The sequence below is a fragment of the Barbatula barbatula genome (genome assembly GCF_947034865.1).
Source record: "Barbatula barbatula genome assembly, chromosome: 7".
In the NCBI taxonomy this organism is placed as follows: domain Eukaryota; kingdom Metazoa; phylum Chordata; class Actinopteri; order Cypriniformes; family Nemacheilidae; genus Barbatula; species Barbatula barbatula.
The window spans coordinates 1,091,098-1,110,889 of record NC_136770.1 but is presented as its reverse complement, the minus strand read 5'-3'; the positions used below and the strand labels follow the sequence as shown (position 1 = coordinate 1,110,889).

At 40.7% G+C, this 19,792-nt stretch overlaps 2 protein-coding genes across 2 annotated transcripts; both read right to left on the bottom strand.

Annotated features, from left to right (window-relative positions):
* Positions 1-725: 725 nt before the first annotated feature.
* On the bottom strand, positions 726-7,153 carry cyp27c1 (cytochrome P450, family 27, subfamily C, polypeptide 1). The gene is made up of 9 exons (XM_079460540.1): positions 6,603-7,153; positions 5,165-5,355; positions 4,774-4,973; positions 3,702-3,911; positions 3,458-3,621; positions 2,934-3,097; positions 2,515-2,593; positions 1,950-2,153; positions 726-1,871 (listed from the first exon to the last, which is right to left on the bottom strand). The coding sequence occupies exons 1-9, from the start codon at positions 6,888-6,890 to the stop codon at positions 1,755-1,757; spliced, it is 1,617 nt and encodes a 538-aa protein (XP_079316666.1). The 5' UTR covers positions 6,891-7,153; the 3' UTR covers positions 726-1,754.
* Positions 7,154-7,787: 634 nt separating this feature from the next.
* On the bottom strand, positions 7,788-19,586 carry ercc3 (excision repair cross-complementation group 3). Its single transcript, XM_079459577.1, has 15 exons — positions 19,413-19,586; positions 18,795-18,994; positions 18,392-18,628; positions 18,252-18,301; positions 18,029-18,164; positions 17,767-17,934; positions 17,474-17,678; positions 17,069-17,383; positions 13,976-14,160; positions 13,449-13,651; positions 10,034-10,130; positions 9,265-9,382; positions 8,585-8,703; positions 8,304-8,453; positions 7,788-8,192 (listed from the first exon to the last, which is right to left on the bottom strand). The coding sequence occupies exons 1-15, from the start codon at positions 19,438-19,440 to the stop codon at positions 8,055-8,057; spliced, it is 2,349 nt and encodes a 782-aa protein (XP_079315703.1). The 5' UTR covers positions 19,441-19,586; the 3' UTR covers positions 7,788-8,054.
* Between the last annotated feature and the right edge of the window lie 206 nt (positions 19,587-19,792).

Below are 19,792 nucleotides of genomic sequence, written 5' to 3'. Positions count from 1 at the left end.
TGCGGCGTCTTGTATAAGGAAACAGTCTTTGACAGAACAGTCTTCAATCGCAGCCAATCAGAGAGCGCGGTTCGGTTTCTCTTGACCCATCAATGATTCTGTTTACTCGTTTTATAAATTACAGATGTTATATTATATTGTAGGTTGTAATTAATTCATTTAGAATGTGCGGTTGTTAATGATTTAAGTCAGTAACATTTATCTGCTTTTATATTATTATAATATGAATCTGCCTCCTGCACGTCCTGTTCATCGATGTTCTTCCGCCATCTGGTGGCGAATGTTTAAAAACGTTAAACAACTTAATTCCCCCCAAACTTAAGTTTTTGTTCATTACAGTAATTGAAAAATGAAAGGTTTTGATGAACCCTTGACATTGTACTGTATTATTATACACCAATTTACTCTTATTTTCCTTATATATGCATTTATGTCACAGTTATGCTTTTATCTTTATTAGTTTAATTCAACTATTTATTAACTGTAATTACTTACCAACTATGTTTATATTAATATATTTAACTGTCAGATGGGCAGTGCTTCTAAATGCATCATTTACAGTAATAGAGAAATGTGTAATACACCAAAGGTCCTCATTATAGAGTCAATGTTACATAAAACAAGAACCAATATTAATTGTAAGCCTGTAGATGTATTATTTTCAAACAGGTAGTTTAAATAGAACACACACTGCAAGAAATAACAATTGAATAAAACAGCGCATCTTCATAATCTTGACATTTAATACATGCATTCTTTAACGCAATTCAGGAAGACATTCAACAGTTTCAATTTATCAAATTGCACACAACTCATGTGTGTTACATGTTTTTCCTCCTGTGAAGCTGCTGTGGAATGATGCACATTGTGAAAAGCGCTCAATAAATAAATTGAATTAAATTGAATTAATGGGTGGCTACACATCCTCCCCAAAACAGCCTAAATTCATTAAGATAGAATATGTCCCATTGCCTGTCTGTTCCCTAAGATGCAAGTGCACTAAAAAATGGGTAATAACTGCCTCCGCTTCTCATCAATATTAAAGTCCTATTTATTATGAAGAAAAATATCATCTTCGAAATCCAGCGGACATTTTTTCCTATGAATGATATCAAATGTTTTTACTATATTAGTGTCCACCTGACAGGATCTTTGCAGAATTCCTGAATTTTTTAGGGATCTTTGCTTTACGATTTTAATACTTGTTAGATAAGTTTTAAAGGTTAAACGTATGTTTATCCACCTCATGGAAATTTCAAACTATTTCGCAAGGTCTAATCTATATGATGAGTTCTGGTGGGATGATGTTTCGCGCCAGCTATATACATTTATATATATATATATATTTTTTTCAAATAATCATCTGATTCACTTTGTACAAATGCATACAAAATAGCAAGTTCAGACTTGTATATCCACTATATATTAGTCAGATATAGGTGTGGGTAAGCATTTACAGTTTTTCACTAAAGCCAATTTATTCGTAAATGCATCTATATACAAATCTACACAGCTTTTAAAAGAAAACAAAATGTAAATACCATTCATGTAATTTGTATAGAGTTCATAAAAGAGTACCAGTTCTATACAGTTTGAAGTATCAGTACTTTCTTAATTTACAGAAGCATTGAATAATTGAAAAACTCCACACATAGCTGGATAGACGTTGGAAGAGGCACTGTTACACAATGACACCAATCGTCTTCTGGGTGGAAGATCTTACGGTTCATATTTACACGTCGGGTGATGCCAGATTAATCTCGGTCCACAAACCTAAGGTTGATGGGTGCACCCGGACAGAGGAGGCCGTGGGTTTTAGCACGCACGTCAGTGGCATCAGGAGACACCTTGATGTGGAACTTCTGAAGGATCTGTGAGAGGTAAATCCACACCATTAGACACAGACGACAACACTGAAACTGACTTGAGAAACACATACACACACACACCTGTGTGAGGGCCAAATACATCTCCAGCTCAGCAATTCTCCTGCCGATGCAACTGCGGATACCGTAGCCGAACGGGATGGAGCCGAAGTTATCCACACGGTCGGTGGAGTCCTTGCGGAGCCAGCGTTCTGGCCGGAACTCTTCGGCACGGGGGAAGTTCTCCTCATCCATGGAAGTGGAGTAATGACACAGAGCCAGCTGAGTCTGACAACACAATATATGTATATGTATTTTTGAAGGCTAACCCGGAAGTTAGCGGCGCCAAAGTGAACTTTCTCAAACTTTATTAAAAAAACATGCTCCCTGTGAATGAATCCCCAACAATGATTTTAGAGATTGTGCCCATGTGGCTTTATTTGAGAGATTTATAGGCATGATGATGTCCACACCAAGGAAAGTAGTTGCTTTTAGCAGAATGTTATCAAACCGTTTATAATGGTTTATAATGTAGGGTTTTCTCTTTAACATGAATTAATGACTTTGATTGGCCAAAAACAAGCGTGACATAATGTTTTAATGTGAAGGGGACAAGTTCTGATCAATGTTTTGGGCATTCAGTTCTTACCCCTTTAGGAATGAAGTAACCTCCAACGATTAGATCGTCCTGTGTGACACGTCCATTTCCAGGGAGAACGGGGAAAAGCCTGCAGAAAAACACATTGTCAAACTGTGATCCATCCAAGTGCCTTGAAATGCACAGCTTTGTTTGATGCGTTGTTGTCATTTCCTCTGAAACAGGAAGTTCCTCCCTTAAAAATGACCAATTACCCCACAGCCCGGAATGTGATGATGTGCAGAATGATGTCATAAGAGACTACACAGATTTGATATAAGAATATTATTATTTTGGGAAACCCCTTTGTTTCAGAAATGACTAATCTGTGTGGTGTCTTTTCAAATGACTGTATTTGTGTCCACTTTTCAATCCTTTGTGTTGATGTTTGTATATTGAAGTGGCCGTCGGGCATAGGTGGACGAGTTTACCTGAGCGTCTCTTTCACGAGCCCTCTAATCAGAGGCAAATCAGCAACATCCTCTCCTGTCGGGACACGCCCACCCAACACACGCTCCACCTCCTCGAAGATCTGCTGCTGTACCATGGGATGTCTTGCCAGAAGGTACGCGCTCCACGACAGCGTGAATGAAGTCTGCGGAGAGGAAAGAAGATAAATGAAGTTTAATGTCACCAGACGAAGAGACGGACTCCCCCTGCTTGTTGCATGTTTGCAAGAAATAGATTTATTCGATTATATGTTCTCAGAAGTATACTTAATAAAATGAACTTGAATTATACAAATGCATTGCAAAGCAGACACTTACGTAAAGCAACTTATGCTTCACTCAAGATTCATGTGTGAAATTAAGGTCATGACCTTTGAACTGCCACCTCAATTCTCTGAGAACCGAACTATCCTTTGAAATCAGCCCCAATGTATAACTTTTTGTTGATATTAAAGTTAAGTATGAACTTCACCAGCGTTCCCAGCAGCCCATGGGCCAATCCTTACCGTGTCCACTCCAGCCAGGAGCATTTCTGTCATGTTTGCGTAAATGTCCTCCACGCTCATCTCTCTGGTGACCAGCATGTGAGTCAACAAGCCTCCTTTAATCTCTTCACCTCTCTCCATCTTTCTCTTAACCTCTGAGAGCTTTTTGTCTACATGAATCTGACCTAAATCACAAACAGATTTGTTAAGACCACAGAAAACCGAGAAGCCCACCGAACCCCAGGACAGCTCCCTCTGCTCTTACTGAATTTAAAGAGGCCGTCCCAGGAGCTGCAGAATTCCTCCCAGGGTTTGGGAATGATGGGACGCAGCCATTTGGGAATGGCACCGGCGTACATGGTGGTCTTAAAAGAGCTGAACATGAGATGCAGCGCTGCGATGTACTCCTGACTCATTTTAGGAATGTTCTCCTCCAAACAGCCCAGACGAGCCTCGTACAAAATGGTTGCCACACCTGGAGAGGAGAGACGACATTTAAAACATGTCTGTGTCCTTGTTTGATGTTGAATCAAATGGATCAATTACAATTACAAATGAATTACTAAAAGCTTTGTATGTTCTGCTGTTTAGCGTGAGTTTTAATAAATCATTGGAGATCAAAAATGATACTTCTAATTTGCATTTCCACCAAACAAGTGGCAACTTTCTTCCACGGCCAACAAGAATGAAATCCGTTAATAGCCACTAAAACAAATGTCTTTATTTTCAGAATGCATGGTTTCATGTTATCATTTCAGTTGCTCTCTGCTATCTCTCTGATTTAAAGCCCACACTAAAAAATCAAGATAACGTCACGAGCGTCCAGAACATTCTGTTCATTTCAAACTGGCACACTGTCATTTCACGTTTTAGCACACGTCTGCATTTACATTTGGAATACGGTTTGCTCCTCTGAAATACGTCTCGGAGACGTCTGCTGATCTGGAATACATCTGCTGTGTCAAAACATCTGCTAAACTTCTTAGAAAGAGAAGTTTAACATCCATTCTAAATCTGTCTAATAAATACATCTAATAAATATCTTGCAGACGTCTTCTAGATGTCTATAGCACATCTGACAGCAGACGTCTCCGAGATATATTGCATATGTCTTGCATATGTAAATGCAGATGTCAAATAGACGTCTGCCAGATGTATGTTTGCTATCAACATTCAAAATCATTTGTATTGTTTGTTCACATTTTATTGTTCATTAACTGGAAAAACAACAACATATTTCCTTTGTATAGTTATTGTCATGAAAAGCATAATTCAGTAATGTTAAAAGAACTCCATATATTTGATTTGGAACATTTCTGGACAGTTGGTTGACTCACCTTCCATGGCATATTTGAAGAACAGATCATTGATGTTTTCAACAGTTTGGCCGTCGGTCTGCCGGCTCTTCATTGTCTTTATTCTCTTTACCAGATCCTCCACCACGGCGTTGACATCAGGAGCGAACACGGTCACGTCTCGTGGCCGCATGACCAGCTGACGCAGGACGCTGCGCATCTTCAGCCACTCTTCACCCTCGCTGAGCCCAAAAAACATCACGTATAATATCTGTTAGCAGACACCAATCAACAAAAATAAAATAACAAGGGCCACAAAATAACAAAAATTATGGAGTGAACTTCTTACTCGTTGGTCTTTTAAACAATTCTTAGCCACATTTGGATGTTTGGGTTAGTTGGACACCGTGTCACGGACACATGAGTTACTCACGCTGAGATGAGTCCGGTGGATCGTCCTCTCAAGTCTCTGTACTCTTTCCAGGACTCCATGTTACCCCGCTGAGGCGCCACACCTTCAGCCCGGAGAACATGAGCCACCATGTCTCTGTCAGCGATGGACACCACGAACTGAGGTCCAAATCGAGACTTGAAGATCTTGCCGTACTTCTGAGAGTGCTCCATCTGCAAGAAAGAAACCTTTGAACACCTTATTTCTTGTGGAAAGCTTCGCTGAATCATTTGTCAGTAGCTTACAAGAATACTTTGACATGGTTGGTGGGTGTCCTCTTAAACTTGAACCAATGCTCACCCGCATCATCCCCCAGACTTTAAATAATCCCTGTATGCATGAAATAACGTTTGTCTACTGTAAATCCAATACGATTAAAAAAAAACCACATGACTGTCAGTCCAGTGATTCAGGAGGCTCAAGAACACATCTCCTGGCCCCATTTGCAAGCTCCTGACACTCACGCTCCACAGAACGTGCCATTGAAATAACAGAAAGAGGAATCTGCTGAGGTTGTATAAATAATTTACCTGTTATGCATTTGGCAGGAGCCATTTACGGTGCGCTTCAGGCTAAACAGTTTATCAGTTTGTGTGTTCCATGGAACCCGTGACCTTTACACTATTAATGATCAGCCCACACAACCTGACATTACAAAATGTTTATGGGTAATTCACACTGAAAGCTCAACTTTATCGGCACAGCCCTGTAGGACAGTCAACTATTTCTGAAAGCTCTTTTTTGGTGTTCGGCAGTGAGATCTTATTGGTTTGTATAAAATGTGAACTTTGTGGGGTTAAATAAGGTATGTAATCCCTCAGTGATGGGGTGGAGACCGAATTAGCTGGTTTGTGCAACTTCAACTGGGACTGAACACATCTCACATGTACCAAAACTGACAGTTTATACCGTGTTCCAAAGTTGACCAAAGATATAAAGATTGCAAACATGCAATTGAAGTGAATAAAAAGTCACAGTAAACCGGAGCAAACATGCACATACATTTAAATTGCACGTATGCATTTGCCAGACTATGATCCAGAGGAACTGAACTGCATTCAATGGTCATTTTTAATCTGTATGTATTTCCTGGAATCAAACCCTTGACCTGACGCAATGCCGAGTTGCAGGAAAACATTACGCATCGAGTTGGCAACGCAAATGTGACGGGTTCGATCCCATATAAAACACATATAGGCTACTTATAAACAAGAATGTATGTATGTAGTGCCCATTGCCCCCCTCCATAAGCGTCGTCTGTCAAACGCGTAAATTAAACACAACTGACGATATTGTGCATGAACGATAACGCGGATAGTGGCTCTTTTCATAAAGTTGTAAACGGAGTACACGGGGTGTTAAACATACCCACGTCTTTGAACGCGTAACGGGTAGCTTTGGCATCGCCATCGGCGCTCACCTGGATCTCATGGATGCGACTGAAGCCATCCCGGTAGAAGAACTCCATGAGGTTGGACACGGTGCTCGGTCCGGGCATCTCCTTAAGGCTCTTCGCATTGGCCACATCCAGCACCTCCTCGGAGGGTTTCACCTTGTCGTCTTTCAAATCAGCCGGACTGTGCGTAATCTCCACGGAGCCACTCGCCGCGGTCTTGTGCAGCCCGCGGGTTTGCAGGAAAGGCTGTTTGCGCGTCTCCAGGACAAGATTCTTGCGGATGAGATGCAGGAAAGTATTGTGAAGTGCCATGTTTAACTCTGGTGTTTTTGTTATTGAGAAGAAGGTGCGTAAAACCTCTCCGGCTGAGCAGCGAGAGCGCGCTGACTGCTGCGTGCGTGCGTGCGTCCGTGCGTGGAGAGCACCGACCTTTAAAACCTTCACGGCATCAGGAAAGGGATGTGGACATTGGAGTTTGGCACGTGGATGAACGAGGGTCCTAAATCACGCCCCATAGAAAGTGAATTTTCGTTGGTTGCGACATATATGAGGGATTATATCGCGCACTTTGGTTTGGAGCTCTTTATCGGACGTTATGCCTGTTAAAAGGTGAAAAGCATGATTGTAAACAGGGAGATTGGGGGGAAATGTCAGCATGACAACTGGGGAAAAAGGATGTTTAGTTTAGGGTTCGTGTCATGTGTTTTTTCTTTATTAGCAAAGACTGAAAACGTTTCTGGACTACACAAATGATGAATCCCAGCCGAACATTCCTCAGCTCTGGTTAGATTTGGACGCTTTCCCAAAAGCTTGTTTGGCATTCCCTTGAGGTTCCCAAGGGTTTCTTCTTGAATGCATGAACACACAGACACCTTTTTGTTGTAAAGACGGTTATGTAATGCCCTAATCTGCATGCATACTTTATGTTTTACCATAAATGAATATATATTAACAAAACATCTTTATTGTTCAAAGTTTGAAACCGTTTACATTATGTTGCTTCATCACAATAACAGACCAGCATGAAAAACTCCTATACAATGTTGGACATAAGCTTTGTGCTGTTAATTTCCATCTATAATAAGATTTTAAAAAGTATTAAGCTCGTGTATCAGAGAGTCGGGCACAAGAATGTGAGCTTGGGACCCCCCCATGTCACGTTAGATGAGGATTACACGATTTAACGAATTGAAGAATAAAAGACTTGAAAAGAAGAATAAAGTTTAATGTGAATTGGAAAACTTCATCGCATAAATCACTTTATTTCACCACAAAAAAGTTAAAGTGTACTGTTGTATTTCAATGTGTTATGGTTTGCCTTTTGTAAGAAATTCAATTCAAAATTAACTTTTTTTGGAACCAGTTCTCTGTTCTCTCTGTCAGTCTTGTTTTATGTTCTGGGTTTCCCCGTAGACCTCACTGTCTCACAGTCAGTTCTGGACACGTGTTGTCAACATCGCACGTGGATGGTCATTTTTACTTGCGGAAGCGTTTGAACAGAGGATGGATATTTTTGCCGAGAAAAGCTTTGCTCCCCCTGGACATCTGGTACTCCATATAGACCGTGCCATCTGCTCCAGACATGGAGCTCATTGCTCCCATACGTCGAGAAAACTACAGAAACAGATGAAGAATACAAATTAAATCCGGAGCGAAATTAAGCCAGTTTAAGCGGTAGCACAAAACAAATGAAGCTGAAAATAAATTCAAAGTAGCAGAACGAACCTGCGGTTTTCCTCCAATGTCTCCTATCACCACCTCCTCTTCTGCATCAAGATCGGACGCTGCCAGAACCTTGTGCAGGAGCTGCTGCTGGTCCTCACGGGTGGAGAACATCAGGTCTTCCTCCTCCATCCCAGCCAACTTTGTGATCACCTAGAAAAAGACAAAGTAAGAAAATATAAGGCTACTTCATATAATTCTCTGTACTTGATTCTCAATCCCACGATTCATTTTGTTTTACGGTGATGATGCGTTTGGCACATAAGATTCAGATATTTGCAGACCTTAAAGCTGTACCCCTGGTCCACCAGGAAGCGCTGTCTCTTTGTGGAATACGCCATCTCTTGAGTGTCCTGAGAGACCAGCGAGTAGAAGTAAGCGTTGTATTCCTCCGCCACCATACCTGGGGACAACAGTCACAACGTCAAGTTTATATTTCATTTTCATGGTAGTTGTTTTGTTTCACGAAATTCAGATTCAATTCAGCATTACTATTTTTGTAATAGGGCAGCCGTTGAAATTTGAGATTAATGTCAAAATGTTTCATATGACGCTTTATAAATATATTCACAGTGTCATCACACACCTTGAAGAAAAAAATACATAACTCTTGATTAATGTGATTTAATATAAAATGATATAGCATTGAAACACCCTTTTTGATGTACGGATCTATTCTGAAACTCTGCCAGAGGGACATTAAACATGAAGTATTTGTCCGAACTCGCAGAATTTGTCTGCGAGAGTAGGCAAATATCTTTGCGAGAGAAGGCAAAAGTTTTGCGACATAACGCATGTCCCTTAAGGGGCTCCGTAGTTACGCTCATTCTTTAGCAAGACACAAAATAATGCAAAAACACAAAATGACATATCACTTCTAGTTAATGATGACAAAGGCCGTAGATTAAAATCTATAAAAAGATATCCTTTATAAGTGAAGTGAGAAATGTCTGCGTCTGGTGACCTTTTTTAGCTCGCAGCACTCTGCCCAGCCTCTGAGCCTCCTGACGGCGAGAACCACCGTGAGAGGAGATCTGAATCAACACGTTTGCTTCGGGCAGGTCGAAGGAAGTGTCTCCTACCTGTCGGAGAGAGAAAAACGAAAAGGAGAGTTTTGCACAAAACTTGTAATACCTCAAAAATGTCTCTGTGCATGTGAAAGATGAAAGAATGAAAAACATGCGTGTTTGTTATTTCTTATTTTCCTCCGTGCAGTCCTAATTGTAAGGCACCTTGTACACAAATCATCTGCTTTATGCATCAATGGTATTAGTATGGTTTTGGAATCGGCAGAGCGGATTTGAAAGGTTAATTAATGAACAAAAATTTGGATTTCTGAGGTCACGGCACTTCCTGGAAACAAAGTACGGAGCGTTTCCAAAGCACTCAGACTACAGAAACGCTTATTCTGCAATATAAGTGAGGACATGAAGCTGAGCTGCGAGAGGATTGGAAGGGTCAGAATTCTTAAACCTGCTTTAACCTCAATTTACAACAACAATTCGGACTGTTCCCAGTAAAATTATTACACTGCAAATCCTATTACGACTGCAAAAAATAATACAAAAACAGATTATTGTAATGTTTAAGTGTGCTACAACAAACATGTAGAACTCATTTTGATTTTTTTGACACTATACTACCTAGATTACAATACTACAATGGATAGTAAAAAGCAAATACTGGTAGATGTAGAAAAACAATAAATATATAAATCACTTCCTATCATTTACCTTGGAGATGAAGATGGTGTTGATTTTTGGATTGTGTTTAAAGTTTTGAAGAATCTGCATACGCTCTCCTTGTGATGTGGGTCCATAAATATACGGCCTAAAGAGAAAGCATGAAAAAAGTTTTATGGCTGAATTAAACAAGATAGTTAAAGCTCAGTAAGTGTCCACTACACCATACACACTATATGATCCCATCACAATACTTCTGTGCATGCCATTTCATAGGTTTGACTTATACTCCAGAATGGGATAGTGGCCTTTTTTGCATTTTAAAGTCAAACTTTGATGCACATGCAAAATAATATGCACATGCTTTTATACGCTAGCAGCTCACCATGCGTAATATATGCTACTGTGTGTACATATTTGGATTGGACAAGTCTAAAAAATGCATTTTCTTTGCCATGTAGCAAACAAATGAAAATGAAAAATTTGCGTAGAGATTTGTGTGCTAGATTTCCCCCAAGGGGCAATCTTCCAATCTCTCCCGTGAAGCCAACACCGACTGGCCGCTGAAAATGTGCACCGTGGGTTTAGTCTTACAGTTTCAAAGATCTCTTAAGGAACGTTTGTTACCCGATAAGCCCTTGAATTTTGGTTTATTGTCGTTTAAACAGCATTAAATGTAATTTTATGGTCAAAACAATGGCACATTGTTTCCAGCACCTTAAACTGAAGTCATACGTTTACACACACCATGCCAAATATGGAAAATAAATCACAACAAGCAGCCTTTAAGCGGGTTTCGAGGTTTAAGGCAGTCAAAAGCAGTCATGCATTCATGAACAGTTTAGGGGGTTCACACCTCAACACACGCATTAAGGATCAAAGTCCAACACACACACGCACAGAAAAATCACAGGTATCAACTCATAGAAACTATGCATGCTTACAGAAACATGCACCTCTATTACAAGCATGTCAAATAATTTGGACAATACGTTAATGAGTATCCGATTTTCATTGTTGTTGGCTTTTAAATTGAGGCGAAGGTGCTTTCTAACTCAAGAAGTCTGAAGTTCCTGGGCCGAGACGTTTATTTTCAAAGCGTATCAGAACCTGTAGATGTATAACCGTTGCATAATTACAGTATTTAGTGCCATTGTTCCCGTTATAGCGCCCCCTAGTGTCCAATCACCGCGATTTCTTTTGATGTGAGCTCAGAGCGAAGGTTTACACATATGTTTTAAGCCCCGTGAAGCTATCTCAAACCCTTCTCTAACAACGTATGTTTAAGTGTCTTAGGCTCCGCCCAGTTCAGTTTTGGCCCCCCCTACAGTGTACGAATACAAATTTTAATTTCTTTTCAATGATTATATACATTCACACTCCACAGAAGTCATCTGCATTGGTTTGGTTACAATCGGTTGAAAAACCAGGGACTAGTTTGTGAAAGTAGGTTTTTGACATTATCAGCGATAACTCACGAACCGTTTGATCGACATAAATGGTTCTAGAGGCAAAGTTGTTCAGAATGAGAAGAGATATCATATGATGTAAATAGTTTGGGTATATGTCAAATGTCACATGATACACAATTGTTTAAGTAATGAAATACGCGTCAATTTAACCATTTCTACTGGTCTAGCGCCACCTAGTGTCAAAACGGCACCTTCTTTTGTAGGTGACCTCGGAGTGATGGTCTACACATATGTTCCAAGCCCCATGATGATGTGTTAATCCGTTCTGGATTTATGGCCATTTTAATGTGATAGGCTCCGCCCAGTTCAGTTTTTGCCCCCCCCTACCGTGTATGAATACAAATTTCAACTTTTTTTCAATGATTATTTACATTCACACTCCAGAGAAGTCATCTGCATTAGTTTGGTTCCGATCGGTTGAAAAACCAGGGACTAGTTCGCGAAAGTAGATTTTTGACATCATCAGCGATAATTCACGAACCGTTCAATTGACAGAAGCGTGTTCAGAGGCAAAGTTGTTCAGAATGAGAAGAGCTATCATATGATGTAAATAGTTTGAGTATGTGTCAAATGTCACGTGATACACAATTGTTTATGCACTGCAAAAACGTTTTTTCGCCCCCAGTGGCCGAATCAATTCATATTTCTTACAGACCTTCAGGACCACGAGTCGAACAAGCCCAGCGAGTGTCGTTTCGATCGGCCCCCGTTAACCCTGTCTAATGAGGGCTCAAAATTCATTGGGCGATGGCGGCCATGTTCTTTGAGAAACGCCAAAGTCCTTTTATACAGTCACGGTGCATGACACAAAGACACACCATACCAAATAATAAGTCGATCGGGCAAACGGTTGCGTAGTTATAGCCCTTTTCGAGTTCTTTGCTATTATAGCGCCACCTAGTGGCCAAACACCGCGTCTTTTTTATTGTGACCCCGGACTGAGGGTCTACACATACGGTCTAAGCCCGGTGAAGATAGCTCAAACGGTTCACGAGTTATGGTCATTTTAGTGAAATAGGCTACTTCCGGTTCGAACGTTTTGATGCCCCCCAGCGACCCTGAATCGAAATTTCAACTTTTTTTCAATGAATATTCATATTCACACTCCACAGAATTCATCAGCGTCGGTTTGGTTCCGATCGGGCAAAAATCCAGGGACTAGTTCATTTTTTTTTTTTTCATAAAATGCAAATTAGCGGAAAAATTTGCATACCGGAAATGAAATCGGAGATAGCCATTTTTTAAGTTTGGAGCCAAGGATTCCAATGACACCAAACATTTTGTTGTGCGACATCCGGTTTATGAGCATTGAGCTCAAACGCATTGGCCATCGCTATAGCGCCACCTATGGGCCGATTTGGCTGGCTCCGAGTATCTGAGTAGCGTGCAAGACTACTACCATCCGACAAAGTCTCGAGTTTCTACGACTTACGGTTTGGGCTGGGCTACGCGTTTTATGGCGGAATAATAATAATAAGAAGAAGAATAAAAATCCTTACAAAAACAATAGGTTTTCAGCCCTTCGGGCTCGAAACCCTAATTACATTTTTATAATGATCCTTTAAGGGGTGGTTTCCAGGACAGGGCTTAAACCTAGTCCCAGACTAACTTAAATGTTAAAAGTCTTTTATTCAAAAACAACTTGCACATAAGTGTATAGTTGCACATCTTAAAATATATCAGTGCAATTGTTTTGCCTCAAGATGCACACAGTAATGTGTTTGTTGTTGTAAATTAAGTTATTTGTATCTAATTTAACTAGTCCTGGTTTAAACTAATCCTTCATTGAAGTTTCATTGCTACCGCCAATGTTTTTAAGCAAACTTTATCTTATTGAAGTTAGATCAGTGATCATACTGATCCTGGAGCAGGTCGCGTCATGCTTGACAATTTTTCTTTAATGTAAATAAAAGACTTGGTAGATAAGAAGAAATACAAAGGCATCTTTTCAGCATATTATTGAGGCTGTATGTTTGTATTAAAGGCAGTATTACTTGTTTAATCGAATGGCGTATTCTTTCAGAGCAAAGACGTTGTCTGCAAATACGATGATTTTGTCGTTTCGTCTTTCGTGAAAGCGGATCAGGAACTGACACGCGCGGAACTTGTTGGGGTTCATGGTGTAGAACAGAATCCTCTTCTTCGTCTTTATGGCCACATATTCCCGATAAAACTCAGGAGACATGGGGCACCAGACCTACACATACAGCGAGTATAAACACAAGGAGAACGTTTAAGCTTAAAACACACACAAGGAACCATTCATACAGCTAATGCAAAAACCATGACACGAGGAAAACGTTCACTGCTCAACCCACTTCCACACATCATTCATTGGATTTCTTCACACAAATAATCGATTCACCTCTCAACCATGGTTCAAATTAATAAAAGAGAGGAAAATGTTTTACTTTAATCTTTAAGATTTTTTTTTTTATTGAGTAATAACCGGACTGTCCGAGTATAGACATCATTCAAACATCTTTTGCACATTTAAAATGATTCCTTTTAGATCCCTGACCTCAGCACACTGGACTTTAGCGATGTAGCCATTGTTCTGAAGCTCCATCCAGTTCGCCTCGTACAGCTTGGGTCCAATGAGGAAATTCAGATCGACGATCTTATCATCCTCTCTCACCAGCGTGGCGGTCAGACCCAGCTTACAGTGAGCCTGGACGATCGTCAGCACCCGTCGAAACATCTTCGCTGCCAGACAAACAGAGACAAGAAACACACATTTAAGAAATATGAACGATGCTGTCCGTGCCTTGCAAGCCCTGAAAATGTGTTATGTATTTGTATTTGTAACTAGAGATGCACCGACACTACATTTCTCCACAGATACCGATGTCTCAGAGTGACATTTGCATTTTCTGAAGATTCAATTAAAGGAAAGGATCAATTTAAAATGAAAATCACATCATCATTTACACACCCACATATCATAGAATCTGTCTGTGTGTTTGTTTCTTCTGTTGAAAACAAATTGAGGTTTATGAGGAAAGCTTTCCAGGGTTCTTCTCCATATTATGGACTTGAACGATGTTGGTTAAGGTCACAAATTCCGTTTGATTGCGTAATATGAAGTCGTGGACGTGCATTGCGGAGGCAGGGCAAGCCGTGTATTTATGTTTAAAAAGAACATCACTTTTTTGTTTTCTTGGAAAATAACTAATCGTTTGGCTAGACAACACCCTTATTCATCAGCTGGGGTGTATTCCAGAAAGCTGGGTTAATTTACCATCAGATTAACCCTGAACTGTGGGTTGATTAACCCAAAACCTGCTTACTCTGGGTATGTCGGTTCCAAAACACCTGTGTCGAGTTAGTTTAATCAACCTACTGCTAATAACCTTGAGTTAATGCGCGCGCACGGAGAACATATCAAGGCATTTTCAATGGAACGCCGAATTCAGGAGTCACCATGGAAACTAAGGGTGAAAAGTTACGTGCCGCGTACTTCTCCGAAGCGGAGTTAGAAGTTTTAATGTTTGCTTATGAGGAGTTCAAGCCCATTATAGCTGCATATGCGAGGGAGAGACAATTGGCTTGGCAAAATATAACTGACAGAGTCAATGCGTAAGATTGTTTTTATAACATTGTAAATATGCTTGCATTTTGTTAATTTGCAAAGTTGAACAATTGTCTTTTTGAGCATGTGGCATGACTCGACAAGCATTTACTACATCAGTTTACTACATCAGAATACAGTGCAATGTATATTGACAAGAAATATTTAGGCCTCTTGTTTTATAAGGTGTAATCCTTCTGGAGCCAAAAGAACTCTTTCCCAAGTCAAAATGAAACACAAAAACATTCTCCAAAAAGGTAATATTTTATTTTAACTGTTGTAAAATCAATGTCTTAAGTTACTTTTACAGTATTCTTCCTATATAGCTAATAGAAAGAAGGCTGAAGCCCGTCTAACTGGCGGGGGTCCACCTCCACCTCCTCTCACCCCATCTGAGGAGTTTAATAAAGGTCGCCCTGTGGTCGATGGGATTCCAGAGGGCACTTCGTCAGACTTTGCTAACTCCCACAACAACTCAAGTTGCGTTTGGGAACCCTGATATTAAGATTAAGAACAAGTTTAAAAAGTCTGTGTAGCCTTTACGTGTATGTGTGTGCAGTCAAAATAAACTTATTAAGAAATGTCATTTAATTGAAGTAGATGACAGAATTTCTGAGAGCAAACCTGCCACCCAGTGGAATTCTTCTTTAATAAAGCGCACAGGTTTATGGCCAGGGAACTGTACAAAAGTGTGTGGAAACCGTTTCAGTGCCATGCATACTGTACGAACTGCTCTAAACACTGTTGCCTTTCCCACATGCTCTGCATCGCCCACATTGTAGAGAAAACTCCCTGTAGCAAAAAAGCGCAGAGCAATACAAAGAATTTGTTCGGCGCCAAGCGCTGACCCGCGGTTTGTCACGTCTGAGATGTGTGGTTTTAGTAGGTTTGTGAAATAAATTAACGACTGCCTAGAAAAACGATAGCGCTCCTGCAAATATTCGTTAGGATAAGAAAAGACGTGGATACGTGGTCTTATCACCCTCTCACGGCAAAAAAAACCCGTATAATCTGTGCCTCTACGTCCACAGGATCCTCATCGAAAGGGCACGCCATGCTCGGAAACCTCTCTGAAACAAACTAACCCTGTAACATAACCTGCTCCGGAGCAGGTTATCCTCAGAGAGTCAGTTGCTATGGTTACTTACATAACCCGAAAGTTACCTCCGTTTTTGGAACCGAAAGCAGAGGTTATCCGCTTACTTACTCCTAAACTTACCCGGGTAAGTCACATAACCTGCTTTCTGGAATACACCCCTGGTGTCATGTGAAGCCTTTTGAAGCTGCTTTATACATAATTGTAAATGTACTATTCCTTTAATATTTCTTCAAATTCATAAAAAGTGTATTAATTAATATTGAACATAAAACTGCGGATGTTTCTAAAAAATATATATACAGAGCACAAATCAAATGCAGTTTCCTGTTTTATCAACAGATACCGATTTTGGGCCGATATATCTGTGAATCTCTAGTTTTTACCTTTTTTTTCTTAAAACCTGTCATTTTGCCGATCTAGTGCCATCTCGGTTTTAAACAAAATGGCAGGTTACTTTACGTTCTTTAACACCAATCTTTTATGCACATTTTTGTATATTTTTAACCGAAAAAGTTACGGCTTTAATGTTCTGCATTCAATTTAGCTTAAACGTACAAATGACATTCGAACCTTGTTTTCTACATCAGTTCAGTATTGGCAGCGCAATCTTTTTCGAATATGAATGTTTTTTATGATATTTTTACTCCCACATTGTTAGAATCTAACCGTGACGATTATTTCCAACTAAATTTCGATTGGTCATCAACTTTTTATTTATTTGAGGTCTTTCCTTGCATGCGACGAACTGAACTGAAAAACAAGTCACATGAATCAGGAGCCAACATTAAAGGCGATTTTGTTGCTAGGCTTACCTAAAACACTATTAACAGTTAAGTGGGATTTTGACTACAGTAACTTGATAAAAACAGATTAAGCGATTAAATGTTTTGCTGTATTACGCCGAGCTGGGATTTATTGTTAGGTCAGTTCTCACAAGCACACACCTGGTATTGTGTGTACCTCATCCAGTATAATGAGACCCCACTCCTGACTCTTCATCCACTCCATCACTCTTTCAGCCTCCCACGAGCGTTTGGTGGTGTGACCCAGCATGGAGTATGTGCTGATGGCCACCGAGCAGCCGATGGGCTTATCCTTGGCGTCCGAAGTGAATCGACATATCTGAGAGTCATCGATGGTGGACCACATCTTAAACTGAGCTTTCCACTGCTCCACCGACACCGAAGAGTTTCCCAGCACCAGACAGCGCTTACGGACCGTGCAGGCTGCTGTGACCCCCACCAGAGACTTCCCAGCACCTGGGCAATAAAATAAGACAACGGTACAATGCTGTTATCTATATATTGTAAAAATAGCCTTTCCTGTTTTTGAGGAGAGAGAGTGTTTACCGCAGGGCAGCACAATGACTCCAGACCGAGCTCTGCCGTTCCCGAACATCTTCCTCAGACTCTTTTCTTGATAGGGTCTCAGCACGGCCGTGGGCTTCAGGTCCATGTTGATGTCGGGGTTCACCGTGTCGTTACGGAAGTCATACTCAGCCAGGAGAGGATATTCCAGCTGGATGCAGCGTTTCTGGAGCTCCTCTATCATCTCCTGATGAGGACAGTAAAAAACAATGTCATTGCAATATATATAAGATCTTTCTATCTATTTCAGTCGTTGCTTTCTATTGCTCACACACCTGACGTATCTCGAATGATACCGTCTGCGTCTCCTCTTCTTCCTCCTCCTCTTTATCCATCTGTTCATAGAAACTAAAGATGTCCTCCGGCACCTGAGTTTCCGGGTTCTGCCCATCCGCTGGCTGAGAGGAGGACGGACCACCGTTGTCCTGCTGAGGCTTTGAGATCTGCAGGATGAGATGTTTTTTTAGCTCAATTATTATAGTCACGGTAAGTTGTTCATTTTCAAAGAGGTCATTGTGTGTGTGTTCATGTTCTCACCGCTGATTTGCTGGAGATGACCTCAGTGATGAGATCGGTCTCGTCACCCCCGGCTGATCGGAGACGACAGTCTCGAATCACCGAGTCCTGCAACAATCTCTGAATGACATCAGGAAACGCGCTTTCCACAAAGTACCTGTGCCCAACACACAAACATTTACATCACCTCCACCTGAACACCATTAAATGTGACATATGACTGATCTCTGACAGATGAACCGACCTGTTGTGTTTCAGCACCAGCTTGACTTTACCGTAACTCACTGTGCACAACTGTGGAACAGATAAGAAACAGATGCTTCCATTCAATAAACCACAACATCAGATGCACTTCATTTTGCACAAACTCACACACCAACTAACCTTGATAAACTGCACGATGCCATCCGGCACAGACGTCTTGCTGAGTTTCTGCAGGTACTCTATGATGTCAGAGGTCTGCAGGCCCACGCTCACGGCTGCGTACAGAGAATACGCCGTCAGCTTGTACTCGTGCACGTGTATGGGTCTGCACACCGGCTCCGCTATTGCCACCAAGAAGTCCTGAGCGTATTTATACACGGGAGAGAAAGCTTCCAGAAAGATGTGACCATCAGGAGCCTGCGCGTCCACCAGACAGAAAAAGAATGCTGAACATTAACATCTGATTTCCAGCGAGACCTTTAACTTTTCAGACTTATTAAATCGACTTAAAGAGATCAAAGTTGATAAAACAACACGTTTTAATGAAGCATGACGGAATCTGATCAGGGGTTTCTATTCTTACCACCCATAGAGGTCTTGAAGAGTTGTCATTCTTTAGTATCATCTGCAATCTGTAGTCTTTGGCTCCATACTCGTCCTGTTTAGTGCTGGATTCATCCACCTGTTTCCCAGCGGCTGCAGGTATGGCCTCCTGTGACTCGCTGCCCGTCATCTCTTCATCATCATCATCCTCATCGTAATACCGCTTTTTGGACTTTCGCTCTAAAATGAATCATTCCAGCAATTCAGAAAAGATCCAGATTCATAACCATTGATCTGCTAGAGGTTGTTCATCTATACACCTGTCTGTCATTTCCATACTATAATAATCCCATTATTTTACAAAACTGCAGAAAAGTGGATCCACAGGAATAGAACTGGTCATTCCTCTTAGGGATAATACAAAATATTTATTGGAGATATATGTCTGTTTTATAGAATCATAACAATTAACCATTATTGTTTTTTATATAAATACCGAGGTTAAACTACGATTACTGTAGTAAAACCGCGGTTAATCTCCATACACTTGTAATAAAGTCAGTTGATGTGTAACATAAGAACATCACACTAATGTGCTGTCATCATAACACACATCAATAACAGCAGATTGCATTTGGTAGCGCAGTCTGTCTCTTACCTCGATCACTCTTATCTTTCTTCCCCATCGTGTCCTGGAGTGAACAGTCCCTCACTGTGAACTCATTAGTGGTTTAATAGAGTTTTATCTACAACACTGCAGTATATCTCATAAACACGACATTAGTGTGGCGGCCATTATCAAGCCGCAGAGACGGAAGTCCCGCCTTCCAGTAAAAACAGCCAATAGTCGATCGTTGGGAGTGATAACCTTTGCACATGCGCAGTAGCTGAATGTTGTTCCAGTTGTCAGGTTTAATATTTTGTTTTATTGCGACTCTAGCTATCTATTTTAAGAAAGAAATGTGGTTTACAACATTTGAGCAAATGCGACGAAAGTGCAGAGATCTTCCTTAAAGAGACTTTGGCCGGTACTTTTCC